This window comes from Cuculus canorus, chromosome 14 (assembly GCF_017976375.1).
Source record: "Cuculus canorus isolate bCucCan1 chromosome 14, bCucCan1.pri, whole genome shotgun sequence".
In the NCBI taxonomy this organism is placed as follows: domain Eukaryota; kingdom Metazoa; phylum Chordata; class Aves; order Cuculiformes; family Cuculidae; genus Cuculus; species Cuculus canorus.
The window spans coordinates 12,663,561-12,680,817 of record NC_071414.1 but is presented as its reverse complement, the minus strand read 5'-3'; the positions used below and the strand labels follow the sequence as shown (position 1 = coordinate 12,680,817).

General features: G+C 42.1%; 2 protein-coding genes across 3 annotated transcripts; both read right to left on the bottom strand.

Moving 5' to 3' along the window:
• Positions 1–3,749: 3,749 nt before the first annotated feature.
• LOC104063082 (hepatitis A virus cellular receptor 1 homolog) lies at positions 3,750–10,906 on the bottom strand. Of its 2 annotated transcripts, XM_054079853.1 has the most exons (8): positions 10,558–10,905; positions 8,212–8,556; positions 7,582–7,632; positions 6,003–6,082; positions 5,692–5,748; positions 5,014–5,128; positions 4,388–4,427; positions 3,750–4,002 (listed from the first exon to the last, which is right to left on the bottom strand). In XM_054079853.1, the coding sequence occupies exons 1-8, from the start codon at positions 10,604–10,606 to the stop codon at positions 3,909–3,911; spliced, it is 831 nt and encodes a 276-aa protein (XP_053935828.1). In that variant the 5' UTR covers positions 10,607–10,905; the 3' UTR covers positions 3,750–3,908. The 2 variants fall into 2 exon arrangements, with proteins under 2 accessions (XP_053935828.1, XP_053935829.1); XM_054079854.1 differs by lacking the exon at positions 5,014–5,128 and having other exon boundaries at positions 10,558–10,906.
• A 3,687-nt stretch (positions 10,907–14,593) lies between these two features.
• MED7 (mediator complex subunit 7) lies at positions 14,594–16,328 on the bottom strand. The gene is made up of 2 exons (XM_054079855.1): positions 16,269–16,328; positions 14,594–15,568 (listed from the first exon to the last, which is right to left on the bottom strand). The coding sequence occupies exon 2, from the start codon at positions 15,547–15,549 to the stop codon at positions 14,857–14,859; it is 693 nt and encodes a 230-aa protein (XP_053935830.1). The 5' UTR covers positions 15,550–15,568; positions 16,269–16,328; the 3' UTR covers positions 14,594–14,856.
• Between the last annotated feature and the right edge of the window lie 929 nt (positions 16,329–17,257).

Sequence of the window (17,257 nt, the reverse complement as noted above, 5' to 3'; positions counted from 1 at the left end):
ATAGTTTCATTCCTCTCAAAAGCATGTTTTAGATGCAGAAAAGATCCCAGGAAGGGAAAAAATAAAATAAGGGTGGAAAGTATGGAAGAGCTTCCACAGGAAGGTTAAATGGGTAGTCCAAGATGAGTCAGCCTGGAAAAGAGAGAACCTAAAGAGCACCATCAACAAGTCTACAAGATCTTAAGTAACAGGACAGGAAGTTTGGAGAGTGATTAGTTTAACCCCCAACACTGCATCAGAGAAGGTCTCTGTGCTTGCAGACCTGTTGGACTCTATTACGTTGGAGTAGGAGGTTACCTTCCATTAGCATTCGCATCCATTGCACCGCCACTGCATTACAATGGCAAAAAGTAGATCTCCAATAGTCTGGCTCCAGCAAAGCCAGGATGCCTGATTTCTGTCCCCAGCACGTAGCCAGCCGATGCTGCTCTAGCCAGCTTACCCGCAGATTCAAGCAGCGTGAAACTCAGAGAACTATTCTGAGTTCATTTTAATCAAAGTGATACCACAATGCTGCTCTGTACCTTCACGTGCTTCAGTACAGCATAATCAGCAATGAATGGGGATAGACACAAAAACCACAGCAATGGCTTATTGTGAACATTATAGAGGAGGTTAAACAGCAACTGGTAAAATATCTAATTTGCTATCTTGTACCAGTTACAGTTCATACAACACCAAGTACACACAGCCCCAGCTGTCTTGTGAATAGAATTAATGAAACTTGATCTGTCCAATATACTGCAGACTTTTTCTCTGCAATGATCCCAGTTTTTCCTTTGTCTCCCATTGCTCACCTTTAAGCAGTGGCTGCAAGCCCATGCCCAGCTGACACCAGTGCACGGAGCAGCTGAATCCCACCTGGGACATGAATTTGAAGCTTTATCCAGCTATGAATTTCCGTGAAGCTTGCCAAAACAGAATTGGTCAGTATGTTGCAGGTGACTAGGGAAGGAAAAGGATGGCCACAGGATTGCATCAGCTCTGTTTCCTCAGCAAGACTGGCCTAAATGCAGCACAGTGAACTAAAAAAGGCCACCCAAAATCTAGGTGTACTGGGAAAAAACAGAAAAATATGCCTTGCTTTCTGCTTCTGTACTGCTATCTAGTGGCTCTTGCAGGCAGAAAAGGAAAAGCGCAGAGCTCTCCTGAAATAACCAGTTTGCTGCTCATTAGCTTTATCAAGCTCAATCTGCTCTCAGTTTCAGTGCAGCTGGATAATCTCCGAATGGGCTCCAAGTCCCACCTGCACATCTTGGGGCTCATTTTGAAATGTCTGTTTCAAAATCCACTGACATGAGTTAAAGTAATGAAAAAGCACATGGAGCTCCTGCCTGCATGTGTTTGTATGTATTTTTTAATGGTTGGGCTCGATGATCCTGGAGGTCTTTTCTAACCCAGAGATTCTGTGATTCTGTATTATACTGCTTCTCAAAGACGAAGTTCTTGCTTCATACAACCTTTGCGGAGTCTGTTTATCAAGTAACTGCACAGCAGAAAGGAAATTTAAATTGAGATATCGATTATCATATATTCCAGGACTTTATTTTGCATGAAACCTCTCTGATATAAGAATTAATCTGAAGTAGATTGTAACGTTAAGTAAAAAATCCTTATGGGCAAGCAGTTTGGATGATTAGCAGTCTTCAAGGACAGTCCTTAAACTCCTTAAGAGCACAAGCAATTGGAAATGGATCATTTTGGAAACACCATAGTTGTATAACTCTGACCCAAGTAGGACTGATTTGGTAAAAGTTGCAGGAAGCAGAAATTGCTGAAGATGTTTTCTGAGATTTAGCTCAGAGACCAGATCAGACTTCCTCCAGCTCTGGCCATGGGCTGGAGCCCCCAGCAGCAGCGTGCTCAGCCAACCAGAAGCAAAGCAATGTCTGCAGCAGAGTCAGTAATTTTAGTTTAATATTTGTTACGAATAGTCAAACACAAACACAGTCTAACACTAGCAGGTCCTTTCTACTTTTGGTACCTTACAGAGAACAACACCTGACACAAAGACAGAAAATAGCAGATCTGATTTCTTCCAACGGCTTTCCTGGCCCAGGGTCAGTAATCACTTAATATTTGTGTTCCCATACAGAGCTCTTCAGTCAGTCATGAATTCCCCTCCACGTTTTCAATCCTTTAGGCGTGCTGTCACAGACAGCCCAAGACAATGCACAGCACAAGTGAAAATACAGAGCACACCAGGGTCACCTATCCCAAATTATTTTCTATTTCTTCCTTCCTCAACAGGATGAGGAGCATTTGGCCCCTCCGTGAGTCTTTGCAAGCATGTTCAGCTACAGTATCCCACCTCAGTTAGGCTCCCCAGGACTCCTGGGGGAAAGCCCACCCTTCTCTACCAGCTGGGGGGAAGGACAGGTAACTGCTACACTGCTCCCCTCAAAGGATGACCCATATCTCAGCTGTTAACATAAATACCTACTGATTTTATTATTGGTCCTTTATGCCTCATTGGATAAAACAGCTTTGTTCTTCCCATGACTCCTTCAAAAATGATGAATTCAATGATAGAAAGTTTGAGGTAAATTTGCAAGTCTTCCCTGTGGCAGCAATGTCTGCTTTAGGTATTCCACATTGTTGCTTCGGATGAACTTCAGGGTAAAACTTTTACTGACCAACAATTGTTGAGAGTTGGTCTCTCTCCCGCTTGTACTACTTCTCTGCTCTTTCAGGGAGTCCCCAGCCTCTGTTTAAAAATGTGTTCTTAAAAACAGTCATGGAAAATTATTCTTCCACTTAAAGCTGATTCGAGTGTGTTGCATCTGTTGTTCATCAATGCATAAAGTGCTTATTTATCCTCGTAGGGCTGCCTCTGTTTACTTAAGTAAACCAAAGTTTAGTGCAGCAGAGAATAAAAGCTGAGAGCCAGGTCTAACTGAGGAGCAACGGAGAAAAGGCACCAGGCCACAGACACTCCCCGTTAATGAGCTAAAAGCCATCAACACAAATTCAGCAGAAGACATTAGAGTCATCTGGTGTCTAGAGGAGTGTAAACTCAGGACAAACTTTCAGCCCGTACTTTATGCAATGTTCATTACTTTTCCACAAGTTAAGAAAAGTGAGAAAGTAGTTAGGTTTTTTTTTTTCAGCTGTTTTAAGGGCCTGGAAGTGATACTTTGCACCCTGAGGACTTCTTAGGCAAAGCCACACCCAAGGAGAAAGCCACTGAGAAAAAAGGTGATGTATGTTGCAGAGGAAGACACTTAGTCATAGTTCTCTGAAAACAAGCTGTGAAGATTCTGCACAGTGAAGTACTGATGCTGTAGGCTCCAAGGACATCTCATGATGGGTGGAGCATCCATAGCTCCTCCAAATTTAACTCTGAGTGGACAGGAATTAGCACATTGCATTACTGAGCTGTTACCAGGGCTGGGTGTATCTCACTTTAATGAAAATTAAACTAAACGTACATTGAAATACCCATAGTACCATGTTTTTCCGTGTGTCACCTTTGTCATGGGAGCTACGAGGTTATGCAGTCTGAGGGTATGAACTCTTTTACTGGCTATTGTATCTGCCAGCTATAAAGAAACTTTTAAACAACATGTGTGGTTTTCCTTTTGTGATGGAGCAACCATTCTGGCACGCCCTCTTTTTTCCGAAAGGGAAGAGGGAATTTGAAACATGCAGTAAATATAACGGCAGCTTTCCTTAGGGTTTGATAAGTGGATTCTGGAAATTTCCATTTGAGCCAGCAGGGTTTCTGTTTCTGCAACAGGCTGATAAAGTTTTCAATTAGAAGTGCAGTTTTTATTTGTTTTGTTAGAATGTTATGAATAATGCTTCAGTAGTTCAGGCATGTTTAGCTGCTGAGCAGAGGGAGCAGCTAACAGTTTGTGAACTATTTAATGTCCCAGCGATGACAAAGACAAGAACGCATACAGTCCTTAGTGTATTATGTAAATGTTTTCCTCTGCATGGATCTCATCTTCCAGGGCACTGTGGTTCCCTGCACCTTCTGACCTCCAAAATGCAATGAAGCTGCACAAAAGAGTAAAAACCATGCTGTTAAAAGACAAGACAATAAATACACAGAAGGGTAGAGAACTAAATAAACCAGCTCATTGGAAAAATGTAAAGTATTCAAAAATCACTTATTTAAACATGACTGATAAACGAATCATTTTTCCACTTATGAGACAACCCACACTTCAAGTTTTCATGCTCTCTAATGCAATTACAATTATACTCATTTTTGCTTACTAACTAACAAGTAGCAGGATTTATTAATTTTTATAATATTTCCTATTAAATTGAGATTTAAAAGAAAGTCAAAGAATGTGGGGGAGTGGTCAGCCAATTGAAAACATTTTCTTTCTGCAGCCTAGTTTTTCCTGTTACCTAAAAGCAGAAACAGAATACTTACTTTGAAAAGTCACCTGTCTTCTTCGTATTGTATAAATATTCTAAGGACCACCCAGAATGAAAATAAAGAAAAAAAAAGAGAAAGAAAACAAATAATTTTCTTTAAACTGTCAGAAGCATGTAAAGTAGCAGTTCCAAAAAAAAAATTCAAATGTAAGAAACTAAATATGGGAATGTTAAGCAGTTGCTTTCAGTACAGGAAAACTCATTATTTCTGCAAGATCTAATTCATATGGCTTGGTCTAACCAAAAGCCTCTAAAGGGAAAGCCTGGCACATAGAAAAATACTGAATATAGTTATATGAAACCAATGTCCCTCCCATGGGGAAGGTCTGGGACAACATGGCAATTGAGGAAAGGGCAGGAGGAAAGGAGTGGGTCAGGGTAGGTGGACTTGTGCTGCACAGCTCTTGACCAGAACCTGGGCTGACTGGTTGCTAAGGAGTCTAAGACCTAAAATGACAGGACCACATTTGCACCTTGCAACCAGTGGCTAAGGTGGAGGGCTGAGCAAGCAACCACAGCACAGGCACAGAGTGAGGCCATCTAGAAGATGTGGCATCTGCAGCAACTGGGACGTGATGTATCTAACCCATCCATGAATAAACACCTGTGAAAAGTACTTACGTCTAGTGAGGAACAGAGCCAAAATAAGAATGACTAGAAGTGCCGCACAAGAACCAATCCCAATGTATAGCCCATTTTCTGAATAGTGCTTACTGGGAAGTGAGACTGACTCATTCTGTCAAATACAAAGCAGATGAGCATTAGTGACACTGACAGCAAGAAGCCTGTTTGTGTGTTTTGCAACCCCGCAGAAAAAGTAAACTTGAAAGAAAAAGTCTAATTTGAGATACAGGACTAGTTTCAAGCAGTATTCAGTAGTTAGGCAAGACTTTATACCAGTAGGAAAATGTGCCTTCTCCTTGCACTGATCTTTACTTAAGCAAAACTTCTTTGTGAAGCCCGCTGTTAGATATCTAACCTCTCCCTAGGAACTCAGTCCTGTGAAGATGCTGAAGCACAGTCCAGTCCCAGACTTACATTCTGCACATGCCTCCCTGTGAATGCCCGCAGCACATACCGCCTCGTAACACACCACAGCCTTCCCAAAGGCTCTTGGCGGTCTTCTCTTCCTGACAAAATCTGGGTAATGTCCCTGCCTGTCAGCCTGCAGTATGTGCTGAAGGACTCAGCAGGACAGACACAGAGCTGCCTGTTCGAACCCCACTGCCTGAGGAGCGCAGGGGCATTGCTACGCTCTCAGGTGATCTAATTTCCACTCTTCCCCATGCTCCGCCATACCTGCAGTTTCAAGGTTACGTCCGAGCAGTTTGAGGTGCTTGCACAGGGACTAGAGGCCTGAAAGGCAATACAGATGTTGCTAAAGCTCTTCCTGCATTAGCAGGAAGTACTTTTTGCATACAAAGCATGTTTCTTCCCCTTTAATAATGAGCACATAAGCATTCTTTCATGAGTAGTGAACACGCAGACTGGAAAAGAACCTCTTTTGCAATCAAACTAAAACAGCACAAGTGAACTGTAGGGATGACCCAATAACCTCTTATGCCTACCCACTTTGTCTAGGTGTTCTATAGCACAACAGAGATGCTTACAGTCTGAGGAGCTTCTGAAGCAGAATCTGATGACCACGTTCTTGTGATGGGAAAGGATGATATTCTGGTGCTCCCAGGAGCTGAGCAAAAGCAAGAGAAACACATCACTTGCAAAGAGAAACACTCTTCCTTGACAGAGAGGAATTTGCACTGATAACTTGAGACCATCAAACTTAAGTGTCTCTTTATCAGGAGTCTTGGCTCTGTATATGTTTTTGGAGCAAAGAAATCACAGTGTATGCCTAAAGCAAACTTAGATTATCTAATGAAAACTGATTAAGGTGAGCTGAGGACCTTGAAAAACAAGTGATGCAGAGTTAAAGAATGTCCAAGAAAGCTGTACAATAAACAGACTGACAAAGTGTGATAGGCTTACATAAGGACATGCAGCATATTTTGAGGTAATTTCCCAGAACAAAGCTGTTTGTAATATTTGAAATTCAGAGCTACAAAGTTATGTCTTCCATGTGATCAGTCGCAGTTTCTCCATGTATCCTCAGATGATATACAACAATCCTTCTGAAAACAAAATATCCTTGCAACATGGTGACAAATCTAGCTGGTTCCTTTGATGTTTTAAATTGCTACCCTTATCCCAAAGCTTTGCTTTGAGGAGGACAAGATCATCTGCTTCATTGTTTTCTATCATTGGAGATCCTGGAGTATTCCTACATCAGAGACACATGGCCACCTGCTTTTTCCAGTCCCTCTCTCTCTGTAAATATCTTCATTCTGAAACATTAAAAAATTGTTCCACCAGCAGCTAAGGAAGATGTCACAGGTTTAAGAAAACACATGAGTTCTAAGATTGGAAGCTATGTTATTTGCAACTAGAACAGAAACAGTCTGAGAAAGTTTTCACTTCTTCTTCTGAAAAGGAAACGCAACTGTTGTCACATTTTAGAGTTGTAATATCTGAAATGGAGGGAGAAACCAAATAAGCAATAGTTGTTTATTACCTCTTCCACTACAGTGAGTGGCCTCACGTTATTAAATATGTATAGGCTAAAAGGGATGTGGGCATCCTCTGAGACACACATTATACCGGGGCTGAAGAACACTTTGGCACTGTATCACAAGATTACCACTCTGTCCTCCTTGACCACTTACTGTTGACTGCTACTGGAGGTAGGATCCTGGATTAGATGCACTTTTGAGCCAGCCCAATAAAACAGTTCTATGTTATAGAGTAACAAATAAATTAAATAGTGGGCACACCCGACTCCTAAAAATTTGTTTTACTGTTCTTGGGATGTATTTCTAGAAGAGAAGGTGAGGTTCTATGCCACAAAGAAAATAACATATCAAAACAACAGCTACAAGAAAAACGATGTTTGCAACACCACTTAGGTGTAACTCCTGGAAGCAAACTTTCTCCCACATACACACATTCCTTCTGTTGGATTCTCTATATAATGCCAGCAGAATTTCAAACCAAGTTCTGATCTCTGTTCTACAGTAATGTTTAGAAATATCTAAACTAAAATTTACTATCATCTAGAGTTCTGTTTCCTTCTCAAGATCCCCATTTGCAATATAGGTTATAGATGCTATTGAGATTAATACTTGGATCAGTTACCTGAGGTCTGTTCAGAGGGGTAAGTGTGAGGACTTGCAGTAGAGATCCTAGCTGATGTTAAAAAATAAAACAAAAGCAACATACATTATAATTAACTTTAGTGTACATTTATGTAGTGACAGTAGAGAGTGTTTCTGTAACAAAAATTTCCTAGCACCCACTACACAAGTACATCTGACAGCCACTTGTTCTATATATTATCATGGGGTTTGCTAATAACAGAAAAACTAAAAATCAAAGGGAGAGTTGATTAAAAAAAAATATATATGTAGTAATTTTGTGTCTCTGGCACAAAATGAAGCACTATTTTCTATGAAATTTTGGATAATTTAGTACCCTGTGCTCCACTTTCTCTTAAATTCTTCAAACAGTGCTTCTGAGAAAGCTCAGTGGTGTTGTGCACCATCAACCAAAGCACCGTGTCCCTTATTTAATTGCAGGACCGCACTGGGATTACAACAAGGCTAGAGACAGCTTAATTTAAATAACATTAACGGCGGGCCTGCAAAGTCCTAAAAACCAGTCCTAGGGATGATTATAGAAATCATTTCCACCACAATGTTTGAAACCCAGAACAAGAAGCAGATTTTCCGCAACAGTACTCGCAGAAAAGAGCAGCTCTGCACTTACCTTTCTCTATCACAACCTTGTGATTACTTGTCTCGTCATTGAACAGCCCTGCGATCTCCACACGGCAGCAGTACATCCCACTGTCTGCTTCCTCGGCATTCACGATGGTGAGGGACACGTCACCCGCTTGCAGGTTCCCCTTCAACAAATACCTGCTGCTGTGCTGCTCTGTCACCTTCCACCCATCTGTCCAGATAATGGTCCGAGAACATTTTGAAACAGGACATCTGTCACGACCCCAGCACATTGATGTGATGTCTTGTGTCCTTTTAACACTGTAAAAGCAGGGCACAGTGATATTCTGACCAACCTTTCCTTTCACAAGTAATTCCGATACTGAGGGACCTGGGGACAAAGACAAACGTAGCTGGTGAACACCATGGATGGCAGTGGAAGCTCCTCAGGCATTGTGCGTGACCCAACACTTTCCATCTCACAAATCCCAGCAGACATCGCTGGATCATGTTTTCCCAAGAACAGTTGTGAATCCCAGGAGGACTGACACAGTGAGGGATAATGATCAGGACAGTGATTTGTTCAGAATATGTCTCTACTCAAAGAGAAGAAATATTCTTTCTGCACATAGGCAGAGAGGTGAAAGAGAACAAGAGTTTGGACACGTGCAACTCTGTGGCTTCTCTTTAGCCACATCCAGCCTGTTCACTCCTTATTTTTTCCTTTCATTTAGATTTAATCCAAGCCACACACAGGGGAACACTAAGACGCTGGCTTAATTACACCCATTCTGGGAAACTGCTTCTCCCTTTAAACAAAAAGCTACTAAATAGCAGGTTTAAGCAGAATGGTCACCGCTGAATACATTTCCTTTTTCTTGCCCAATGACAGATTTTGCCCATCCTTACCAGAAGAGAGTTTTCAGACCTTTTCCGAGAAGTTTTATACTCTCTTTTTTCACTACCTTATTTTCTTCCCTCATTCTTACACTGTTTCTAACTTGTTTACTTCCCATTAGAAGTAATTTTTCATGTTTCCAGAAGCTTGTGTGACACTTCTCAAGTCAAAAGAGTGAGATCTAGCAGCCAGGAGCCTATTCATCACAGGGAGATAGTTGCTTTTGCTGTATTTAGGTCACTTCAGTCAATACCCCCCATTAGGAGAGTTTTTTAAAAAGCTGTGTTAAGTGCCAACCAAAATCATTTGTACTCTGGTGATCCAGTCATAGCCACCCTGTAACCATCTTCTTCTAACAGGTTAAGCAATGGGACTCCTGAGATAACCACTCTGTCTGCTTGTACTTCAAAGGAAACTGTTCACCGTATCCTTACCACTACACATTTTTTATCAAATTCAATAAAATGGGATCACATGTATAAATATTTCAATCTATCCATATTAATCTAACTCTCATTTCAGAGATAGAATTTGCTGCAGAAAGTACAGCCAACAAATGGTTTCTGCTAAAATTCAGCCCTTCCTATAATTACGAAAGGGAGCTCCCCAAGGCCAATATTAACCAGGAGACCCCAAGCACCACATGGCTTCACTGCAATTATGTGACGTAAAAAAGCTGTTTTACCCAGTTCAGTTCAGTTGTTTTCCTAACCTAAGCTATTATAGCTAAAAATGAGTCTGCATGCAGAGATTTTGCCACAATAGCATACTACAAACTAATTTCCGAAAATAATGCATTTAACACAAAAAAAGAAAGCTTGAAGTGAATCTTATCACAAGCATCCTTATAAAGAATTAAAATAAACATTATCTGTAATATCCCTTTTCTATCTAATGAATATATCCTGTCACCAAGTTTTTTATGTCTATCTGCCTATACTAGTACTATTCTGCAATTTTCAGTGCTATTGCCTTTAGCAATATTTTCCCAGGAGGATTGCTTTCTCAGAATAAAAAACGAGAAATTACCAATTTGTCCCAATAAAATTTCGCATTGGTGAAAGAACATCATAAGCCATAGCTGGCCTTTTCTTTATCTTCATAAGCGTTCACCTTCACAAAGCCTGCTGAAGCAAAATAGCCTTGTTTAAAACCTTTCCTAAAAGCGATTTGAAGTTCTCTCCTCATCTCAGAGGATGATTATCTAAAAAATGCAAAAGATCATTCAATGATTAAATGAACCAACAGCCCAAAAGGCATTATCTTTAAAACCATCGTTCCCTCAACATGATTTTGATTTAAAAAGGAGTAAAGCCATAATAAGACTATTGAGCCACTGCTGTAAAGTTCTATTCATAAAGCAAAACTGCAGTTTCTGTGCCATGCGGCCACTCTTCCTTTTGCAACACAAAATCTCTCTTTGCAACCCTTAGAAACATTGATGCATGTTACTTCGATCCACCTCCACCTATTCATTTAGCCCCACTTAGTTACCTGTAAACAGGATCAGAAAAATGCAGTTCATGCAGAAAGAAGATGACATTGTAGCTGAAGATGAGGAACAACACTCCTGTTCACTCTTCGGGCACTTACATTCAAGAAAACTTATCTTCTTTGTAAACTTCTGGTTTTACTTCTTAGTACGTCATCTTCAGACAACTGAGAATGCCCTTTAGTCAAATCCGGATTGCCTTTCCTGTGGTTAGTCTGTTAGTCTCAAGCAGCACAGCCAAATGCTGTCACTGGTAGCATCCACAGCAGAACTTGCTAACTGTGGTTTCACCAAAAGGCTAAAATTTGCAGTACTTCATAAATCTACTTCTGATTACAGTAGATAAAACTGCTGCCAACATCACTGAGTTGACACAGCTCGGTAATCCACTGCCCCCTACTGATCCCCCACCTTTTTTTGTCATACAAATAGAATTTGATTAAGAGATTATATAGGATACGTAACAGACTGCTAAACAGAAAGGACTTGGCAAAGTAACAGATCCCTATGAAGAATCACTCAAGCATTTAATCATAGGTTTCTGGTTCTAATACTGAGAAGCAGCTCAGAGCATCTCTATGTAAATGCTATTTTCTTTGTGGTCTATAACCCGGTAGCATTGGAAAGCTGTGCTACTGTTACGGTGTAGCCTAATAGAGTGGCAGTCTCATCATCGGACTGTCAAGAATTCTGTAAGCATCTGGACTTTTGCAATATAAAGAAAAATACACAGAATGCAGAGGTCACTTTAAAAGCAGTGTGGAAACCACATCATCCCAAGCTCAAAGCTCACTTTGACAAAATGTTGTTGACAAAACAGAGATTTTGAGAGATGGTGTTCCCTGCCCACCCTCCCTGTCCTTGGATTATCTAACTCTTCTTGAGGACATCTGGGGGTTTTATATTGTTTGGACTAGAAGTGCAGCTGTGATCGAGTGGATTTGATACAGGGCCAACAAGTGTTCTTTACTGAAGCAATTAATCTACCTCACACTGTTTTATACCGACAAAAGTAAATTGTAAGGAATTACTTTTTTATCAACAACCAAAACAGCAGAAACACTTCCAAAAACATACCCAAAACATAGATCAGGCTGGAATTAGACCAAACAGAGCTGTCTAGCACCAACTATCTTGCATGAGAGTAGTCACCAAAATAACAGTTTCTTGAAGTGATAAGGAGGAAAATAATAGATTAAAGTAGCCAGAACACAGACAATCACCAGCAATATACCTGTAGGAGAGAACCGAGAGAAAGGACAAAGTGATATTTTTGCACAAAGCTGCTAGAAGCAGGACTCAAGAAAATGCTTCCTCTTCACTCTTCTCGTTTCTGTGGGAACAGGAAACTGTAGGTGGCTGCTTCGGTACAATTCTGATCATTAACAGCAGGATCCTGAAACTGCTCTTCACAAATGGAAAAGGCAGGATAACCTGGTTCTGGCAGAAAGCAGCTGCCCGCATCCACGACAGCTGTATCGTGATGGTGTGGAGTGCTGCCTGATGAACTCCTTTTGGTGGTACAGCATGACAAATATTCACCCACGGACAAGGACACATCTTGTCTGCCAGTTACCTGTAATAACATGCAGCATGCATGGGCCACACTGGAGCTCTGAAATAAATAAATAGGATAAGAAATCAAGGAAACTTATCCCAGAGCTCTGCCTGAGCCCTTTCTACTCACTTCACCCAGGCTGTTTTGTGAGTATGATAGCCTACAGTAGTTTGGATGCTGCCTGCATCCCCAGGAAAGCCGTTCTGGTCACATCGTAAGAGAATGCAAGAATTACAGGGCAGCGGTTGAGCCACTTGCTTTGAATTTCATCTTAAACACCAACCATGCTGAATGCCTTGATATCATTTCTGAGTTTTTACATGTCCGTTTTCCAGGTTCCTGTTTTTCTGTTTGTGCAAGAAATGACCACCATTTCTGTAGAAAAGATGTCAACATCATCACTTTCATGCAGCCCTTAAAGTAGCCACAGACTTTTTCTTGACAGAGAGCATATAGCCAGACCATACTTTGCATAAATAAAAACAAGCCACAATAATAAATATTGAAATAAGTTTAAAGCACAGTTGGAAACATCTCTTCATTACACTCTTTTGAAGATTTATCATTAAATAGCTTTTCTTCTTTGCCTTTTAGATGATCAGAGCTACAAACTTTCCACTTTTGTCCACTGGTAACACACTTTTGCTTCTCTGTATGAAGAAACTCTTGGAGCTTTTCAAGTAACTGTACTTCCCTGATCACTTTCCTTGTTCAGAGAGTGTAATAGAAGAAGTGGGCTTTTTTCTTTCCCTTCCTTTTTTTAACTAAGAAAACAGCCAACAAACTGCTGCTTAACTCCTGATATTAACTATACCTCATCAAGTTTCATGAGGCATACACAATCCAACACATTTCAGTGGCAGAATACTTCAAACGTTAACACATCCAAAAATAAAATCATGATTTACCAAGGTAAAGATCTTGTCATCAGGATCAGGTTAATTAACACATTAGAGAAGACAACAATTACCATCTTATTTGCTAGTAAGCCACAATATGCCCTACAAAACGTGAAATGCCCATTTCCTCAGACTAACAGGCACCCCACCCACTGCCTTCACCATAGCTACAGGCTATTGTTTTCCCAAACTGAAGCTGTAACAGCAAAGAGGAAACCTGTGCATTTATGACAGTTCTTTTCAAATGGCAAAGTTAAAACATCTGTGACAAACTGCAGTTCTACCACCTCTTATCTAGGAGGCACAAAATGTTTCTTTGATTCTTTCACATAAAGCAACATTTGTAAAGTACATACCAAATTAATTCTGCTCAATTGCATCTGTTGTAGTTACTTACAAGCAATATCATTTAGATCTAGTCCAGGGAGAGCAAAGGAAACAGTGGTAGTTGAATAAAGGACAAAAGTGTTCACTTCATAGAATTACTCATGTATTTCTAAAAAAGACATTTCCACTTCTTCACTGTTACTTATAATGTCATGTGCACTTAAAAAAGCAGATGATGCCCCCCAGTGAGTCATAAACTCACCTCAGTTCATTTCATCTTTACTTGCACTGAGCTCAATCCCCATCACCCAACAGCTAAGTACTTCCGCCTGCCCATTTAAGCAACATTTCTGAAAACAACAGAATTATCAAGTGAAACAGGCATAGCTTATTTAATCATGGTGAAAAATGGACCTTGTGCAAGTTCCTTCTTTACATACTTTGGAAAAGAAAAATACTAGTGTTGCAAGACAAGAAGATGGAAGTAGGATTTTCCTGACAGCAAGAGCAGGGTAAAGAAGTCACTTCTTTGCTATCAAATCATTCTTTTCCTCTTGCTGTGGGGGCAGGTAGATCCAATTCAAATATCCTTTAAACACAGTTGATATGGGTTCCACTTGGTGGGACACTTGCAGGTTCTCTCAAACTTAGAAGTTCTCAATTAGTATAAAGGCTAATTATCCAACTAGACTCTTCTTCCTCAGAAAAATCCTCAGCTGGGCACAGAGCCCACCTAAAAGGCAAGCATGAAGCATCTGTACTGCAAAATGATTCACTTAATTCACTTATACTAACTATAGAAGAAATATAAGTTAGTCTGAGCATCTATGTATTTATAAAAAGAAAGCAGGCATTTTTGTAAGCTCAAGACTGGTTATGATTTACATGCAATCAAAGTAAAATCCAATCAATTTTAATTCTTTTAGCTGAGATTCCTATGAGTCTCTAAAAGGCAAATAGCATTACATTACATCTATAATAAAGGAATTTTTAGGTTCTGTTTAGTACAGTTATATTGTTACATAACTAGAAAGTTGATTTTGCAGACTTGACACTAATTTTATTTGTAATATTGAATTACACATTCCTGAAAGGATCCACTGAAATAGTAAACAACTAGCACTTATTTGAAATGTAGGACTATCAACTGCAATTCTTCTCAGTCAGATTCCTTACTTACTTCCATGCTATAAAGCAAAATTTAAAACAGTAAAAGAAGCATATTCCAAGAAAGAAAAAAGTGACAAATGAAAGTACAACAGAAAAAGATGACTTTAATCTGTGGCTACCACTTCACGATACATTCAGCAAAAAGTAGACTTTTTTGTTTCTAACAATAAACACGCAACTCAAAGTATTAAACATTTTCATCTGTCTAGTCACTCACAGCCTCCAAGAGGTGTGCAGTAAACACTGTGTCAGCTTGTACGACAGCAAACCAAAATATTATACATACACTCTGAACCCCTTCTGCCTCTCAAACAAGCGTTCTCAAAGCTCACAAACAAGTGTTCTCTTCATGTCATTTCATCAATTATGCTACACATAGCTGCATCTTTGTCTAAAACCTGATCTCTCTTGCCACCCAAACGCTCTCTCTGCTTTTCGCTCTGTCCAATACAGTTGCCACCATCATCAGTATCCATTCTTTCCACTTTCACTCGCAGCCCTCCCTCTGAATGAGGCAAATCATCAGGCAAGGAAGCCAAGCAGTTTTGAATCATCTCTACAACTCGCTCCAAGTGCTTCTGAAATCGCTCTGCTGTTTCCAGACGCTGACGTTTCTGCACCTCCATCATAACTCTCAGCGTTTCCCTAGCTTGGTGAGGACGATACTCATTTATAAGATGATGGACGTGAACAAAAAGCAGTTTCAAGTCTTCCAGTTTCTCCTCTCGCTTTATACTCCCTGGACTCCTTATTAAGATATCCAAGAGGTCCAAAAAGTTCACCAGGATAGACATATTAAGCTTTCTTAATTCTTTCTTGTGATCAAACTGCATAGGATGTAATCGTTCAATGCCCTGGCTCTCCAAAGGTCGAATAATCAGATCATCACATTGAAACTGATTACCAAACATCATATAACTGTCCTTCACAGGTGGAGGCGGCTTTGGAGCGAGGCCTTTACGGATATTTTCATCAGTGTATTCTTTTATATATTGCATTGGAGGTGGAGGAAGGGCACTCACTTGCTGAGGTTCACTCATTTTTGCCAGATGAAAACACCTAGGAAATATCCCAAGAAACATAAGTTACACAATTTGCGTGACAACGTTATCATATAATGAGAAACAAAGGCAATATAAAAGAGCTGCCTGTGACAAAATGAACTAGAAGAACGCCATCTCAACATGTAGCACACAGGAAAGCCCCAAATAAACATGTGTTAGCTTTGCACCAACGTATACTCTTAGAAAGATTAACTTCATAGAATCATAGAATAGTCTGGGTTAGAAGGGACGTTAAAAATCATACAGTTCCAAGTCCCCTGCCATGGGCAGGGACACCTCCGACTGGATCAGGCTGCCCAAGGCCCATCCAACCTGGCCTTGAACACCTCTAGGGACGGGACAACCTGTGCCAGGGCCTCACTGCTCTCACAGTGAAGAAATTCTTCCTGCGTCCAGTCTAAATCTGCCCTTCATCAGTTTACACCCACTGCCCCTCATCCTATCACTACAAGCCTTTGTGAACAGCCCCTCCCCAGTTTTCTTGTAGCCCCTTCAGGTACTGGAAGATCGCTCTAAGGAACCGCACAACCCGAACGCGGCCCGCGGGAGGAGGCGGCCTGGCTCCCCGGGCCCACGGCCCCGCTCTGGCCGAGGCTCCGCGAAGGCCCAGGGCCTGCCGCAGGGCTCGCCGCGCCACGGCTGGAGAGGGACGGTAGACCCCGGGGCACACCAACCGCAGAACCGCCGGCCCTCACCTGCCCGCCGCGCTCTCCGCCGCGCCCAGCCCACTACAGGCTCTCCTCCCGTCCCCTCTATTGGCTCGCGGGGTGGCGCGCTCTGATTGGTTCTTTCTTACGCCAGTCAAGCGCGTAGTCCAATCGCCGCAGGGACTCGCCTGGGTCCCGCCTACCTCCCTTTCCATTGGCTGACGGACCCCGGAAGCGCGCTCTGATTGGCTATTTCTTACGCCAGTCAGGCGCGTGCTCCAATCGCAGCAGGGGTTCGTCCGGGTCCCGCCTCCCGTTCTTTCCATTGGCTAACGGCTTCCGGGAGCCGCGCTCTGATTGGCTGTCCCGAACGCCAGGCAGGCGCGTGCTCCAATCGCCGCAGTGTGTCTCGGCGGCGCTGCGCAGGGCGGTCCCGCGCTGCCGGAAGGCGCGGGGTGGTGCGGAGGAGCATCCTCAGAGCGGACTATGCCGGCAGCGTTGTGAAGCGCTAGGCTGGCACCGCAGGGCTTGCACCCCCCCCGCTCCTGGAGTTCAAACATTGCCCTGCGACGTGCGTGCGTCGTTCGTTCGGCTGAGAACGTTGAACCCGAGCGCATAAAGGCTGAGACGAGCGGCTCCGTTGATTTTCTTTCAGTTTTGTTTTAAAAGGAGTTGGAGAGAAAATAATAGAATGATTGGAGTGGGACTTGAAGCCCATCCAGTTCCACCCGCTGCCACGGGCAGGGACACCTCCCAGGGCAGCAGGGGGCTCACAGCCTCCTCCAGCCCTGAGCGCCTCCAGGGATGGGGCAATGGTGGGTTTAAGGTTCCCACTTAGCGTTTCGTGGCTCGGCGGCTTCAGCTCGGCAGGATCCAGTGGGATATCCCTGCCCATGGCGGGGGGGTGGAACTAGATGAGCTTCAAGGTCCCTCCCAACCCCAACTGTTCTATGATGTCTCACTGAAATGACCATCAGAGAAGGAGTTGTCCCCTTTCCCCCCTTCCCCGGCAGATGGCAGCAATGGCTTTTGTCCAA